At 42.2% G+C, this 16,510-nt stretch overlaps 1 protein-coding gene across 2 annotated transcripts in view; it reads left to right on the forward strand.

Annotated features, from left to right (window-relative positions):
- Positions 1–16,510, forward strand: part of LOC129866921 (low-density lipoprotein receptor class A domain-containing protein 3-like) — a 111,910-nt gene that overhangs the window by 72,274 nt on the left and 23,126 nt on the right. The window contains exons 3-4 of one of the 2 annotated variants that reach the window (XM_055939953.1): positions 344–469; positions 2,159–2,290. In XM_055939953.1, coding sequence (XP_055795928.1) covers positions 344–469; positions 2,159–2,290 — 258 coding nt within the window. Of the gene's footprint in view, positions 1–343; positions 470–2,155; positions 2,291–16,510 lie in introns of both variants that reach the window. The other variant, XM_055939952.1, reaches the window with a different exon arrangement.

A 16,510-nucleotide genomic window follows, 5' to 3' on the forward strand; every position in this document is an offset into this window, starting at 1 on the left:
TTGTCTGGTATGTCCCATATAACACATCCCTCTCTCCCTACCATTCTCCTCCTCTCTCTCACTCCTTCTCTCCCGCTCTCTCCCTGTCCTGCTCTTCATCTCTCTCCTTCCTTCCCTCCCTTTCTTTCCCTCTCCTCTCCATCTCTCTCCTGCTGTCCTTGCTTCCTTCTCTTTTTTTCCTTATCTCTCTCTCTCTCGCTCTCTACTTCTCTTATCCCCACAGCTCAACTCTATTATGACACACTTAAAACTACAGCATCATCCATCCATAGATATTTTTGCCATCGTCCTAAATAACAGACCCTTCTCTCCCTCTCTCTCTCTCCCTATCTCCTCCCCACAGCCAAGATAAAGTCCAAGTGTGCTCCGACATTTTTCGCCTGTGCCAACGGGATCCACTGTATCATCGGGCGCTTCCGCTGTAACGGCTTCAGTGACTGTCCTGACGGGAGCGACGAGGAGAACTGCAGTGAGTATCCCACGGCAACCACCTCCCATCCCATAATAACCCTTACAACCAAACCTCATCATGACCCTAATATACAATTATCATGGAAACCACTCTCTATTTAGCCACATACTGTATTCACACTCAGGTTGGTCTTCTGGACCTATAGTCAGTGCGATTTGCCCTCTTGTTAGCAGACACGGTACAGAGATAGGAATCATTTGGGAGCCAGCTGTAGTATATTATAGTGGAGGATTGGGAGAGGGATTGGTGGGAGTGGTGTCTCTGTTCCTGTCTCTCTCCATCTCAATCGGGCAGCTTCTAACGAACCAATCACTCTCCATCGTCAAAAACACTATGCCTAGCCCGCAGGCCCCCACGCTGACGCGGCTTACACATCTAATCTAGCTATTTCAATGGAGCTGTTATCCCTCCGTGTGCTCTGTGCTGGGAGCGGCACACTCTCAGAGCCGACCACATCATCTCCATTGGGTAATTGTCGGAATCGTCTCACAAGATAATTCCGCCTAATTCTGCCCAGGCTTGGAACAAAGGCCAAGCAGCACAGAGTGCAAAGAGGAATCAGAACTGTTCTGATGTCTCTCATGCTAGTTGGAGTTAGATTTTTTTGTATCTAATCAAAAACCCTGATCAAATGGTTTTACTGTATCTCTCGATCCCGTGTGATGTGTTACATTTTTTCATTACTCCCCTCTTCAAATGTCTGATAATTTTGGATAGTCTAAAATCCCAACGTTTCTGTTAAATTGGACTGTGTTACAGTATATGTTTTGGATTGAGGTTTGAGGTTTCTCTTGTTTTTTTGGACAGCTTCTGCTCTTTAGTTTAACACCTAAAGTGCCAGGCCTCGAGGGACTCCACTTTGAGCCAATGACGTTTGGGGCATCAACATTCTAACAGTCTAATAAATAAATGTAATGTTATCGGGAAAATAATCCTTTGGTTGTGTTTATGAAGGTCTTAGGTAACATTAGAATACGGAAAAATATATATTTTTACATAATAGCATTTTTATTCGTTTATGTTACTCTAGGCTATATGTAAAAATGAAAAACACTAAAAGCACAGAATTTCAAGTGATAAACCAATTTTATTCATAGTTTTTCCTTTGTACAACTATGTTGAAAAAAAGCATGTGCGTTGGAACATGGTAACAACTTGATTCTATAACGACAAAACAAATGCAAATACCCAAACCACTAAGACGCACGGTCAGCAAGACACACGGTGCAATTAATAAATTATCATTATCCTAAACATCAGTATCAGTTCAAAGTGGCCTTGATAAATAGTCAAAACAGCACGAAAGTAAAAATAGTCCATTATTGTCATTTATTGGACATATTATTTTTGGCCTCACTCGTGCTTACATTAAAGCATCTGTCTTCATGCAATGGCATCAGTTGGATCTCTTTTTGCTGTTATCCCTTGTCCTAAGAGTCGACAAATCTTCGCTTTTTCTGGCTTGCAACACTTCCCATAAACATTTCGCTTGCAGATGTTGTAGGTTCTGTTCCGAGGGCAACTGCCAGGTGAGCTGTGCGCAGTTTGGTCTCTGCACTTCTAGTGTTAAGGAGCTAGTGGTTATAAAAACAAATCAAAACAATGCCTACAGTATGTTTATCACATACCTCATCTCTAACCCATGACCTCTAACCTCTGAGTCATGTTGTGGTACTCTCACAGCAGGTAACCCGCTGGTGTGCTTGGAGGCCCGCTTCAAGTGTCGTAACGGGCGCTGTGTGGACCGTAGCTTCCTGTGTAATGGACAAGACAACTGTCAGGACAACAGCGATGAGGAACACTGCCTCACCACCGCAGGTAAGGAGTTATATGCTGCATAACTACACGCTAACACGGCTACATGCTAATGACCACCGTAGAAAGACGGCCATTCGACAGTTACATGCCAACTACTTGAAACAGAGCAGCATTGCTTGACCACTGCAGGTACGCAGCTACATGCTAACTATGCGCAAACTACACACTATCACGGCTACAAGCTAATGGGATCACAGTCACAAGGCACCATTATTATCCTTAACAGTGTTCACCAGGATTCAATACTTGGCTTCCTCTTGCACTCCAAGCCAACTTTTGCAGTCAGAAGCAAGACTCTAGCTTGTTGTTCCTGCAGAGACAGTTGACATGTGCCTCCATACACATCTCCCAGACCCCCGTGGCCTTCAGAACAGATTACAGCACAGCAGAGAAGTGAAGCTCAGTGTTTACCGTGTTTATTTTCCCTCTGTGCTGAGGAGGAGAAGGGGGAATTTAATCTACATAACACACACACCCAAAGGTATACACACACACACCATCTATGTTCCCTCCCCTAGCAGTTCCTCTCTCTCTCTAAAATAATAGCTGAGCTGCTGCAGGTGACAGATAAGGCAGTAATATCTGCTTTAAGACACCTGAGCTCAGCCTACAATCCCGTCTTCCTCTCCACACAGACCTCTTCTTCTCCTTCACCTCTTCTACAGTCCTCTTCCCCCCACACCCCACTTCTTCTATATATATTATCCTCCACCTCTCTTCCTGTCCTACTCCCCACACTCACCGCTTCTTTTTGTTCTCTGCGTCTCTACCTCTCCTCTTCCCCCACACTCCCCTCTTCTTCTCCTTCGCCTCTCCTCATCACATTCCTTTTCTTTTTCTCTGCCTCTACTCCTCTCTTCCTCCCCCACATGTACTTTTCCTTCCCTCCTTCTCCTCTTCCTCCTCTGCTCCCTTACCCCCACTACATTCTTCTTCTCCTCAGCCTGTCCTCCTCTCCTCCTATCTTACTTTCTGATGTCCTCCTAGTCCCCTCCCTGGATTGTGTATCTGCTAGGTTGGACATCTCCTGTAGTCAAATGCTGTTTGGGTTACCTGCCACTAAGGTGTCTGATAATTTAATCTAGCCTACTCTCAGCATTTTATATTTTTATTGTTTCATTCCGGCAATCTGATTTAGGCCATTTGGCACTGTTAGACAGCCATGAAGGATGGCCGCTATGTTGTTTATCTATTTATTTATTGCATAATTGGTTTTGGAGGAGGGAAGTGGCAAACAATGTAATAATTCAATATACAAGCATCTATAAATGCACTGATCCAATAAATGCTGAGAGAGGGATATGAGAGATACGTAGAGGGAAGGATAGGTGGTGTAATATAGGGAGTGTATAGAGAGAGAATACGAGAAAAATAGAGAGCAATAGAAAAGGTAGGAATAAAATACATGAAAGGTTGAAAGAGAGGTAAATGGGAGAGGGATAGTGAGAATGAGAATGAGAGATGGTGGAGCTGATATACAGTGGGGAGAACAAGTATTTGATACACTGCCGATTTTGCAGGTTTTCCTACTTACAAAGCATGTAGAGGTCTGTAATTTTTATCTTGGGTACACTTCAACTGCAAATTAATTACTTAAAATCATACAATGTGATTTTCTGGATTTTTGTTTTAGATTCCATCTCTCACAGTTGAAGTGTACCTATGATAAAAATTACAGACCTCTACATGCTTTGTAAGTAGGAAAACCTGCAAAATCGGCAGTGTATCAAATACTTGTTCTCCCCACTGTAGATCGAAGACAGAGGAATAGTGAAATGGAAGCCAGAGGAGGGGAATTGAATAGATAGAAGTGACTTAGAGGGACATTTAGAGAGGTGGGCAGTAGTCTGAGAGAAAGAGAGAGATTTACCTTTCCTCTCAAATGTGTGTTTGGGTGCACAGTGTTGGAGGGGGTTAGGAACAGGAACACCCCACACACACACACACTTGAATACTGGGGTCCAGAGAAGCACTCTGCATACCCAAGCACCAAACATACACTCTCACACACACTAAAGCATTAATACACCCAGTATAACTCCCTGACCGTCAGCAGTCTAATATCAGGAAGTTTGTGAATGTGAAATAGTGAGAGACATGCAGAGTGCTGCTTAATGCCCGACTGTGGATGAAGTATTCTCTTTGAGTTGGAAAGTTGAAGAGTTTATTTTCTAAGTAATAACATTAATTCACAGAATGGGTGAAAGTTGTTTCAAATCTGCTAAGAAAGGACATTCTTTCAAAGTACAGCCATTGAATTGTCTCAGTAGACTAATGACACAGTGTATTATGTACATGGTGATGTTGGAGTGATTCATTCTCACATCTGATGACCATCCCTGCTGAAGTTGTGAGAAATAGATGGAGAGAGAAACAAAACAAAGTGACATAAAGGTAGAGGAGGATTTGATGGTTGTGAAGCTTTCAACTGGCTTTGTGGATTTCTGAAGACATTGCATGCTTTGTCTGATCACCGGCATCAAAGGCTTTTGTTTTGGCACGCTCCCTGGATGCGCACGTCTGTCTGTGTGTGCGTGTTTGAATAATCAGCACCAATCTCTCCAGTGGACTGTAGAAAACATAGATCATTTTTAAAGTTAGTTATCAACATTTCCACTTTTTCAAAAAATTGAACATAACCATTTTCAAATAGAGTTTATCATTAAATATTTACATTCCAAACAATATGCAGGAATTCAGAAATGCAGTGTGGATTATGCTAGTTTCTTCATGTAGAGTAGAGCTCACGAAGGCTCTGGGAAACTTCTCCATTATTGCTCATATTCGCATCCACTTTCAACCAAAGCTCTGTTTCATGTCCCCAGTCCCAAACCTTACTCACATTTCAGTATCTAAGGCACATTTGAATACAGATGCAATGTTTGTTGGACACATTTGCATGTCATTTACATTCATATCCCTTCACATCACAACAAAGCCTATTTATAACCAACTTTTCTCATCAAGGTTATCCTGCAGCATTACTTTAAGGGATCGAACCATAGTGACTTGCTATGTTTACCACTCCCCCTCACAGATAGTCACACTGTACATCCTGATTGTTTGGAGGCCTGGTGACCATTAAACTGAAGTCCTTCAATGCTAAATATGTGGCAACTACAAACACTATCATATGCAACACACACACTTCACAAATGCAAAGATGCTGTAGAGTACACACACACACCAATACACCATGATATCTTCAAGGCCTGCAGTCCAGTTTCATGCTGAACTGAAACCCTCTCATCATAAATATGTCCCTTGCTGCTTCAGTAACCATACAACTGTCACAACATGTATTTGGTCACATTACTGTCCCTGCCACTGACCCCATCAGTGTAATCAGTGGCCTACAGGTCCATAGAGGACTGTCAGACAGCCAATTAAATGTAAGAAGAGACCCAGAAGGAGCAGGGAAAGAGGCTGACATTCGGGCTGTGACGGTAATTCAATAACCATGTCACTGATGGTTATGGATGAAGACCATGTAAATAAAATAACCATCAAAACCGTTTAAATAAACCTACGTTCATTTTAAGATTTCAGTTATTTTTTATTCGCTTCAGTTCCATGGAGGTAAACGCCTTGTCGAAAGATGTTAAATCATTAATCAATAGACAGACACATCAAACCTTTTTGAAAAGAAGAGAGATTTATACTAGCAAGCAATTAAAATGTGAATTGTATAAAAGTCCACAAATCAAACCAAATTTTACTGAAGTACCATAGCCTATAGCACCTATTATCAGTTGGAAAGAGGAGGAGATATAGAAAGTTGAATAGACAGACTAAGTTAGCAAAACAATTGCTTATAATCATTAGCAGACACTCCTGATATTAAGTCCAGTTTTCTGGCTCTGTGGCCTATAATGCGCTAACGTTGTGTCAAATGGACAATGGGCAAGTCCTCTCCAACCTGGCATGGTATAATTCGATATGGCATATTTTAATTTATAAACTAATCAATGCTGATCATGCCCAGTCCTGAATGTTGCCAATATTCTGTGCAACTTCCAGTGCACGTTTACTGTGAACACTGAGGCTGTGCCCACTTTAAGTTGCAGTTTCAGACATTGGCTAAGTTGTCTACTGTGACTATGAGATCATAATGTAGGCCTACCAGAGTGACCTACCATCAAAAACAATGGAGAAAATGCATCCCATAACATTTTAACATGGAAATGACTGTTTAATTATTCAGCCTTCAGTAGCAGCCAATGTGTGATGTTCAATGTAGGCCTACATTCCATGAGACTTTAGACACTAACCTGTTTATCCACTTGTCCTTCTGACAAGGATTTGACTGAAAATGTTGCTGCGTTGTTTGATGCAGGAAACAACTTTATAAAACAAAATGTATTATTATTCTCATACCATTATTACAGGCAATCAGACAAATTATGCTACCCTCTGCCTATTGGCTACTTGGCTGTCTCAAAATACAGCACTGCCCCTTTAAGACATAAAAAAGCTCTTTACCTAACCTGCTTTTCAACGATGTCTAGAAATGTACACGTTTTGTGCTCTTGTAGGAAGCAATCACTCCTCTATTGCTGACTACAAATTATATATAACTGGGCTAATAACTCACTAACTGGCAAAGGATATGAACAAAATTTGCACATCTGGCTACATGCAGCTCTTGCTTTGATCTCAAAACAAGTGCATCTACTCAAGACCACAGCTGTAAACACAGTCCAGTTCAAGCTAAATAGCGCAGATTCATATATGGCAATGGTCTATTTGCAGGTAGGCCTACTGCAGCTCTGATTGGCTGTGCCGTTGAGTCGTGCGCAATAGAATCTTACTCCTATGCGTTCTGCCTATAACAAAATGTCTTGCATAGTTTGTTTTGTTCCGGTATGTTGCATTGAAAGTGGCTAATATTGCGTTGACTCGATCACAATTGCCACAGTAAAGGGAAACGTTGGTAGTCTTAACTAACAGGGAAAACTCTAGAAAGTTGAGTGAAGGTAAATCTCGTGCTTCTCTTTGTGGGCTGATATTTCTTCTGCATTCTGTACACCAGTCCAGGGAGCTCAGGGAGCTGCGCAGCAGTCTCAGTGCTACTGCTCACCCACGCACGTGCACAGCTTAGAGGGAACATTGCCCATGTGGTAATCGACTGCTTGTAAAACAGGCAATTTACCGTTAATCTCTCTCATTTGGTTACATTAATTTCTGTTTATGCATGTATTAATTACAGTAATTTACTGTTCTCATTCTCGGAGTGGAAACATTCACAACCTGCTACACTTATGAGAAACAAGTTGTGGTTTATTTCATAACCATCATTTATGCACTCCATGTGAACAATGAGCATGTGTCTGCTTTCTTTGTCCTGCTCATGTTGACGGAGCGTGCATGCCGATTCAAGCGTAGAAGTACCTGCCCAGCTGGGCTTCTCAGTAATGTTTCTTCACCTCACACAGTATGTCAACAAAGGTCTGGTTTTTTTTTAACATCTTTTCAAATTATAATAGTTCCTCACAGTATTTGAAAAAGCTTTCCAATACTCTCTCCCTTGACAATCAGTGTTGCTAATAAATAGGCTATGGACATGTTGCATGTTTCTATTTTAATGATTGTCAATTTCATCTTCATACTATAGCATAGGTGTCCCCTTCATACTTTCCTTGTCAATTCCTTCATACATTTCCGTTAACCTCTCTGGGATAGGCGGGACAACTGTCGACAACTTCCGGTGAATTTGGAGGACGTGCAATTCAAATAAATAGTCATAAACATTATGGATATTAAACATCTAGGTACATACAAGTGTCTTATATCGGTTAAAAGCTTACATTTGTGTTAATCTAACTGCATTGTCCGATTTACAATAGGCTTTACAGTGAAAGCATGCCATGCGATTGTTTGAGGATGGTGCCCCACATTAAAATATTTTTAAACCAGCACAGGCTTCAGAAAATCACAAATTGTGATTAAATATTCACTTACTTTTTGAAAATCTTGCTCTGATTTGCAATCCAAAGTGTCCCAGCTTCAACATGCATGGTCGTTTTGTTAGATAAAATCCTTCTTTATATCCCAAAAGGTCAGTTTATTTGGCACCATCGATTTGAGTAATCCACTCGTTCAACATGCAGAGAAAGGATTCCAAAAAGCTACTGCTAAACTTTGTTAAAACAAGTCAAAATACGTTTCTATTTAATCCTCGGGTACCTTAAAATGTAATTAAACTATAATATTTCATACGGAAATAAGTATGTTCAATTGAAAAGCAAAATAAGCAAATGCTTATTAAGCAAATGCCTCTTCGTTGCATGCGCACAGACTGATTTTTAACTCTGACTCCCAGTACCAAAACTCTAAATTCTTCCTCATTTGGGAAGAAACAAGCCTGAAACCTTGAACAAAGACTGTTGACATCTAATGGAAGCAATAGGAATTGCAATCTGGGAGCTGGAATTGCATATAACCCATAGCTTTCCATTGTAAGAGCATGGGCTCTTCTTTGGATTTTCTCCTACCATATCAATTGTGTTATAGTCTCATACATTATTTTAACATTTCTACAAACTTCAAAGTGTTTATATCCAATGGAACCAATTATATGCATATCCTGGCTTCTGGGCCTGAGTAACAGGCAGTTTACTTTGGGCATGTCAGTCAGACAGGAAGTGGAGTAAAATAGACCCTAGCCTAATTAATGTTGTCAATACAAAAATGCAACAGAACCCCTCTTAATTTGTTGATTCATATTTAAAAGTAAGAACCTGAATAATAATGAAATGCCATGATAATAACGAAATGTAATGGCTTGTTTCAAATAGGTTTTTATTAAGAAGCGTATCCATGTAAACAACTGTGCAAACAGAATTGTGATCTCCCCTTTTTTTCCCCCTCTCCCCTATATCTACCACTACATACTGTCTGTCTAAGAACCCCTTGAAGCTGGCTTCTGAATCCTTGGGTTCAGAAGTTTTGGACACAGAATTTTCTCTCCTTCCTCCCAGTAAAAACTTCTGAGAGCCTCTTTTGAACTCCAGAGAAGCACTACGTCTACAGAGTATAATCTATATATTTAATATCGCCTTCCTCTGTGTGAGAGGAGATTCACAGCTGCATCTTCTGCTTTGCATAACCATTATGCATGAGAAACCTGGATCCCAGGGCCAGCCGTCTACACCAGCTCATAAACAGACGTCATTTACACAGATTTGTGTGTACACTGACGATATATAACACTAATTTCCACCTCACCATTAGAGTTCACATTAAAGCACACATTAGGACCTGCCGTCACGCTGATATATAAACTGAATCTAGAATGTCAGTGTGATTACAGATTCATGGGCTGTGTTCATCGCTGGTGGTATCCCTTTACTTTTAATGGCTTATCAGCCTCCATATCCCCCATTGATTTCTGCTGGAATTTGGGCCAGAGAATAGGTGCTATAGATTAAAATAACAAGTTAATCCTAGGGAGTTTTGGGTGTGTGTGTGTGTGTGTGTGTGCACGCACATACATACGTCTCCAGGATGGTGTAAGTGTGTGTGTGTGTGTGCGCACGTACGTACGTCTTCAGGATGGTGGAGGTGTAAGTGTGCGTGTGTGTGCGGCGTGTGTGTGTGTGCAGCGTGTGTGTATGTGTGTGTGCGGCGTGTGTGTGTGCATGCGGGCATCTGTGTGTAAGGTGTGGGTCTGTCTTGCGCCGTCATTACCACAGAAGGCGAGGACAGAGGGAGAATGCCGTGGGAGTAAGCGTAAAATGGTGGAGGGGAATGGGAGAGTGGAATATAATAGTGCTAGTTTATCAGAGCCAACACTCAGTGGACAGAGCAGAATAGAAGAGGTTGGACACGCTACTGCCCAGGGAGTTCAACTAGTTCAACTTTCAGTGTGTGTGTGTGTGTGTGTACCCACGTTTCTCTTCCCTCTTTTGTTGTTCTCCTCTCCCCCCTCCCCTCCCTGTTCCTCTATTAGAAGTAGCCCGCTAACCTAGGGGTCTTCATTATTCTATTGCCCAGGGAGCCTCTCCCAGGCAAACCGGCGACCCAGGGACCCCCATCATATGTTAGCAAAAAAACATTTTGAATAGATTTGGTAGATAGTTTTTTATTATTTTGACCTCCCCACATTATAATTGGAAGAGGAAGTGTAAACTCCTATTAGCTAAAATGGAAACTCAAAACACATTTTCGCTAAGAGCAGCTGTTTAGCTGGTTTAACAAAGGTTAGCCATGTGTTGGCAAAAATGTCCAAGTCAAGAAACCTTACCAGCAGCCAGCGGCTATGTTACCTACTCCAGTGAGTACAATTGGCTCCAATGAGTGTAATTTGCTCAATATTAGGAGTTAAGAAATAAAGTTGACATCATTACAAATAGTATATTCTCCTATTTCTACTGTAGGTATGTCATAAAAAAATGTGTTTATTTTGTTGTTGCTAGCAATATTCATAAAAACATTGGGGGGGGCTGCAGACACCCATGCTGAATACCCCTGCTCTAACCTATACCATGGCTGAGCGTCAGTGTAAGGGCCTAACTGTCTTGGCCATGGCCAGAAAGAGCCCTCCCACTGCACTTGTGTCTGAATGAATCCCCATGTCATTAAACGATGGCCAGCCATTCCACTCTGTCTGAGCTCCCCAAAATTAACAACCTTTCTCTGCTACATCCAACCCCATTCAGTCACCATGACGATGGTGGTCAACTGGTACAACCTCCACCCACGGACATGAAGAGGAATTCCAGTCGAGGCTTTACTGTTACTAATACCCATAGCCCCTCTCTAGTGTGTGTCGGTGTGTGCGTGTGCGTGAGCAGAGCCTGCTCTTCCGTACCCATTATCTGTGTTTGAATAAGGCTCAGGAACCACTCCACTGTGCCTCCTCTCCCCTCAGCCTGTTCTTTACATAACCATCTCAACCTCTTGGCCAGAACGTAATTGCTGAAGAGAACGTGTTATCAAGTAACTCAAGACACATGGAATAATTAGACCTTGCCCACGTTGTTATAATGTTGAGACACTTCTGCATGCGTAGTAAGGAAGCTCGCCATTAGTTCAGACCTCTTTAGCCTAGGGGGTATGCAAAAAACCTTTTCTGCCATTTAATAAAATGTTTCATTAAGAGGAATTAATGGATTAGAGTGAAGAGGTGTGATCCACATGACTTCATTCTCCTGGGCAGAGGGTTGATGATGAATGTGTTAAAAATAGACCTACTCTAAGAGGTAGTGATGTGCCCAGAAGGCCATTTCACCAGCACACTATTTTTATCATATCATTACTTTACCTGGGTGACATGCCTAATGCGCTCATCCATAAGCAGCAGAGTAACTTCAGAAGGTCATATAGAATAGGCTATCACAAGTCAAACAGGCTGAAAAACTTTTAATCACTGGGAGGTAATGCCAGAGTCTGTCATTGTCTTACGTCAGATAGCGCGTTGATTCCATTTGCACTGTTCTGTCTCGAATTTCACAAATGGTAATGAGATAGATCCAAAGTAGTTTGGCAAAAAATATTACATTGGTGACATACCCCGCTGAACCCCATTTCTGCCTCAAAACAGTCTAAATGAATGTAAGCTACTGTAGAACAATACATCATTCAACAATGTGTACTTTTTGTCTGTTGAGGACGTCTTAGTCCCACCGTTTTATATCTAGCTAAGGATTTTGTGTTTCATGGAGCAGTATTTCTGACGTTAAGACAATGGGAACGAAAGCCAACATTACATAGCTTGCTAGCTGAGCCAGTCACTGAAATGATGCTAACCAACCAGCTACCTACTTAGTGCAGCACACACAATGTAGAATGCTTCCAACAAATGCTAGCTAGTAAGCTACTGTAGTAGTGCTAATGCTAACATTATTAAGAGTTTTCATGAAGCAGCTGTTCTGCCGCGAGTCATTGCAGTAGCCTCCTGAGTCAGCTGCTGTACTCAGTTGACCCAACAATACAAAGATGTATGTTAGCGTTAGTGGAGAAACATGCTGATTTACAGACTGATTTCTGTCCCTCCTAATGTCTACAACTTCAGGATATTTTAAACAGGCTAACCAAGCTTTTTATGTCATTAACTGAAGGTAGAGCTAGCTAGATAACTAACGTTACCTATGTCAGTAAACTAGCAGCAAACGTTAGCTAAGCAGCTGATCAAGTCACGTTGGTGACCGACGTCCTTGCACAGAATTTGTGCAGGAGCTAGCCACCGCTTAGTTTTTTATTTTTGCACAATTGCAAAATCACTGTAATAACGTTTTTAATAATTTAGTTATTCTGTCTATTCCATGGAGAGTCATGAGAGAGCGCAGTGATAAAAAAAAATATAGGAACTATGTTTTCGTTCTGGAATATTTAAAATTTGAATATGAGTTCCACGACCTGTAAGGCAGATCGGTTGAGAGACATGCTTTGCCTAGGATTGACGCCATCTAACGTAAGATACAGGTTGTGTTTGGGCAATAAGACTAACGTAGCCGACTGTAGACGATAGTCGGTGTGTGAAGTTGGGGGAGCTGCGTCTGCGACAGTCGAAAGTCGGACACTGTAGAGGTTTTTCAACAGCAAGGCTCAGTTCAACATGGCAGTGCCAACATACAGTAGCTGCTATTGTTTTTAGGGACACCATGGAGAGGAGCCAGTGAATCCATCAATGTTAATGAATATGAGTTAATAAGCACGATGCATTGGGTTGTAGTGGGGTAAATATTGTCATATTATATATAGCGTACCTCACAACGGACCTATGATAAGACTATGCAATTAATATGACAACTCATTCCATAAAGATGATTCAACAACATGCAAGCAGGACTATTGTTCAGTTACAGGATTAAACTACCAAGAAAGTTTTGAGAGTTGTCTATAAAAGGCAAATAGATTTAATTACATTGTAAAATTCAATAAATTCACATACAAAGCACAAGTTTAAGTTACAAAGCATTAACAATAATTACAATATATGCATGATCAGAGAGGGAGAGAGAGATACAAAGAAACCATGGCTTGGTAGCCTAGTGGTGAGAGGGTTGGGCCAGTAACCGAAGATTCAAGCAGACAAGGTAAAACAATATGTCATTCTGCCCCTGAACAAGGCAGTTAACGCACTGTTCCTAGGTCGTCAGTGTAAATAAGAATGTGTTCTTAACTGACTTGCCTAGTTAAATAAAATAAAAAATAAAATGGGCCATAGCTCATTGGAGAGAGAGGGAAGAGACAGAGTATATCTCACCACAGCAGGTCAGGAACAAAGAGAGAAAGAGACAATGAATTTAAGCCCCTTTTATAACATTTGACCATGTTTGGATTCAAAATCTGAGTCATTGACCAATAGAATACTCTAAAAGTGAACTTCCAATCAGATATCAGACCTACAAGATGTAAAAGCAAAAGCATCAATTGGTTCACAGAGATGTGACGAGGGGGTTGGTGAGATAATGCAGCATTCCTAAGACAACACAAAGGAAATCCTTGCATACAGTGTGGACAGTCACTTAGGAGGCTGGGCCCATCACTACAAGGTCATGTTTATGTATTTATGTTTGTCTCTCTCTCTCTCGCCAATGTGTTTGTATTGTGCCATTGGCATTATGACTGGCAGAGTTGGATTACTGTTAATAGGCTACTACTAATGGATGTTGTGTCCTGACAACACAATACTGTGAGCATATGTTGTAGGTGTGCAGACAGGGAGGTGTGTGTGGGTATGGAGCTAAGTGTCTGAATCGTTCAGGGTGTATGTGGAGGTGTAAGTGTTCGTATCCATCAGGGAGCTGTGTGTGTGTGTGTGTGTGTGTGTGTGTGTGTGTGTGTGTGTGTGTGTGTGTGTGTGTGTGTGTGCGTGTGCGTGTGCGTGTGCGTGTGCGTGTGTGCGCGTGTGCGTGTGTGTGCGCGCGTACGTCGTACGTCTCCAGGATGGTGGAGGTGTGTGTGTATCCGTCAGGGAAATGCAGGAGGAAAAAGGCTTGACTAGAGCGAGACCAAAGCGTGCCCAGGAGAGCGGGAAGAGTGATTGTGTGTCGGAGAACGATAGAGAGATAGAAATGCGAGAGGAGGAGGGTGGGGGAGAATGAGATAGAATATGGGATGAAAAAGAGTGGAATGTGAGGGAGATGAAAGCAAGGGAGCGGCAGAGAGCCGGGGAGAGAAAGAATAGGGAGTTGATGGAGATGTACAAAATATAACCCTCCGGATTCATTGTGTAGAGAGTAATAGATAGAAGGGGAGAGAGAGAAGTTTGGTTTAAGGAAAGCTTTGACTATGTACACACTCAGTAAGCATAGCCTTGCAATTGAGAAAGGCCTCCATAGACTGACCTGGCTCTCAAGAGAAGACAGTGTATGTGCACACTGCCCACAAAATTAGGTGGAAACTGAGCTGCACTTCCTAACCTCCTGCCAAATATATGACCTTATTTTAGAGACATATTTCCCTCAGATTACACAGACCCACAAATAATTTGAAAACCAATCCAATTTTGATAAACTCCAATATCTATAGGGTGAAATACCACAGCAATATTTGTGACCTGTTGCCACAAGAAAGGGCCACCAGTGAAGAACAAACCCCAACACACTTTTGTTTATTATCTTGTTCACTTGCTTTGGCAATATTAACCTATGTTTCCCATGGCAATAAATTGAATTGAAATTGAGAAAGAGTCGGTGAGAATGCGGAGGAAAAGGTGGGAGACAGACAGGGAAGTTGAAGAAAGATGAGGAAGGAGAAAGAATTAGGAGAGACTGATAGAGCTGGTCTGATAGAGAGTGTGATTTTGGGTCCCTGAGGCCCAGAGAGTGAATAGGAGAGCAGGATTAGTCCCTGCATGCAACGCTGCTTTCATTAATGGTAATTACTGAGCTCAACTGGACTCGCTCTCTCCTTCTCCGCTCTCTCTCCCCCTCTCTTTCTGTGGACAAGGTTAAAACGCATTTGGAGGGCATGTGTCTCTCTGTACATTACTAGACTATAGCATGTGTGGTGATGACAAACGCACACACAATACAATACAACTTTACTGTCCATAGTTACAGCGAACAACAGAAATGTGTCTTCTGCTCTCTTCATCCCCCCCCCCCCCCAACACATACACCTCTTATGTTCTGATCCCTGTTTGCCAGTGGGGGCCTGTATGCATCCTGACTCACTCTCCCCCCTCCCCCCTCTGCTCTTCTCCTCTCCTCTCCTCTAGCAGTCTGTGTTCACAGGGAAAACTTGTATACGATGCCTGAAATGGTAATTCTGCTCTGCTCCTGTGGTGGTTTTTATCCTCTCTCTATGTTCTCTCTCTTTTTCTTCTCTAGTGTCTCTGTGGGGTAGGATTCTTTGGACTCCTACACGCTAGAGGCATGGAGAGAGAAAATCAGAAAGAGACTTTCTCTCTCTGAGTATGTGTTACCTTTGGCCTCTCTCTCCTGAGATCCTTTGTATAGTGGTGTGTTGTAGTGTGGCTGTGTTGTATTGTGGCTGTGCTGTCAGCCTGGTCACTAGAAACATCCGTCGATTTTGGATGGTTGAAGAGGGCCTAAAGATGTCGATATATGCCTTCCTTGGCGCTCACCCCCCCAAAAAGCTGCGTGCAGGTACTATTGTGGCTTATTATCATATCGAACAACAGAGCCATCACTAAGAATGAAAACAATGCAGCTGTGTGTGTGATTATGAGTGTCTGTATGTGATCAAATGTGTGTGTTTATATGTGGAGCAGCTGTGTGTGTGTGTGTGTGTGTGTGCAGAGAGAGAGAGAGAGAGAGAGAGAGAGAGAGAGGAGAGAGAGAGAGAGAGAGAGAGAGAGAGAGAGAGAGAGAGAGAGAGAGAGAGAGAGAGAGAGAGAGAGAGAGAGAGAGAGAGAGAGAGAGAGAGAGAGAGAGAGAGAGAGAGAGAGAGAGAGAGAGAGAGAGAGAGAGAGAGAGAGAGAGAGAGAGAGAGAGAGAGAGAGAGAGAGAGAGAGAGAGAGAGAGAGAGAGAGAGAGAGAGAGAGAGAGAGAGAGAGAGAGAGAGAGAGAGAGAGAAAAAAAAAAAAAAAAAGAAGAACTGGGTAAGGAAACGCATAAAAATGAAGATACTGAAGGAGAGGGAGTAAAGAAGGGAATGCTTGATCAAAATAGCCAAGAGTGGAGAGTATAACTCAGGCCCCCCACTGGCAGGCCCCATGCTTTTATCTAGCTCCGCAGCTCTCTCACATACACCCATACATAATTCATTGTGCAAGCATTGATCTTAATTGGTTCCGTTTTGACTGTC

The sequence above is a fragment of the Salvelinus fontinalis genome, chromosome 12 (assembly GCF_029448725.1).
Source record: "Salvelinus fontinalis isolate EN_2023a chromosome 12, ASM2944872v1, whole genome shotgun sequence".
Classification (NCBI taxonomy): domain Eukaryota; kingdom Metazoa; phylum Chordata; class Actinopteri; order Salmoniformes; family Salmonidae; genus Salvelinus; species Salvelinus fontinalis.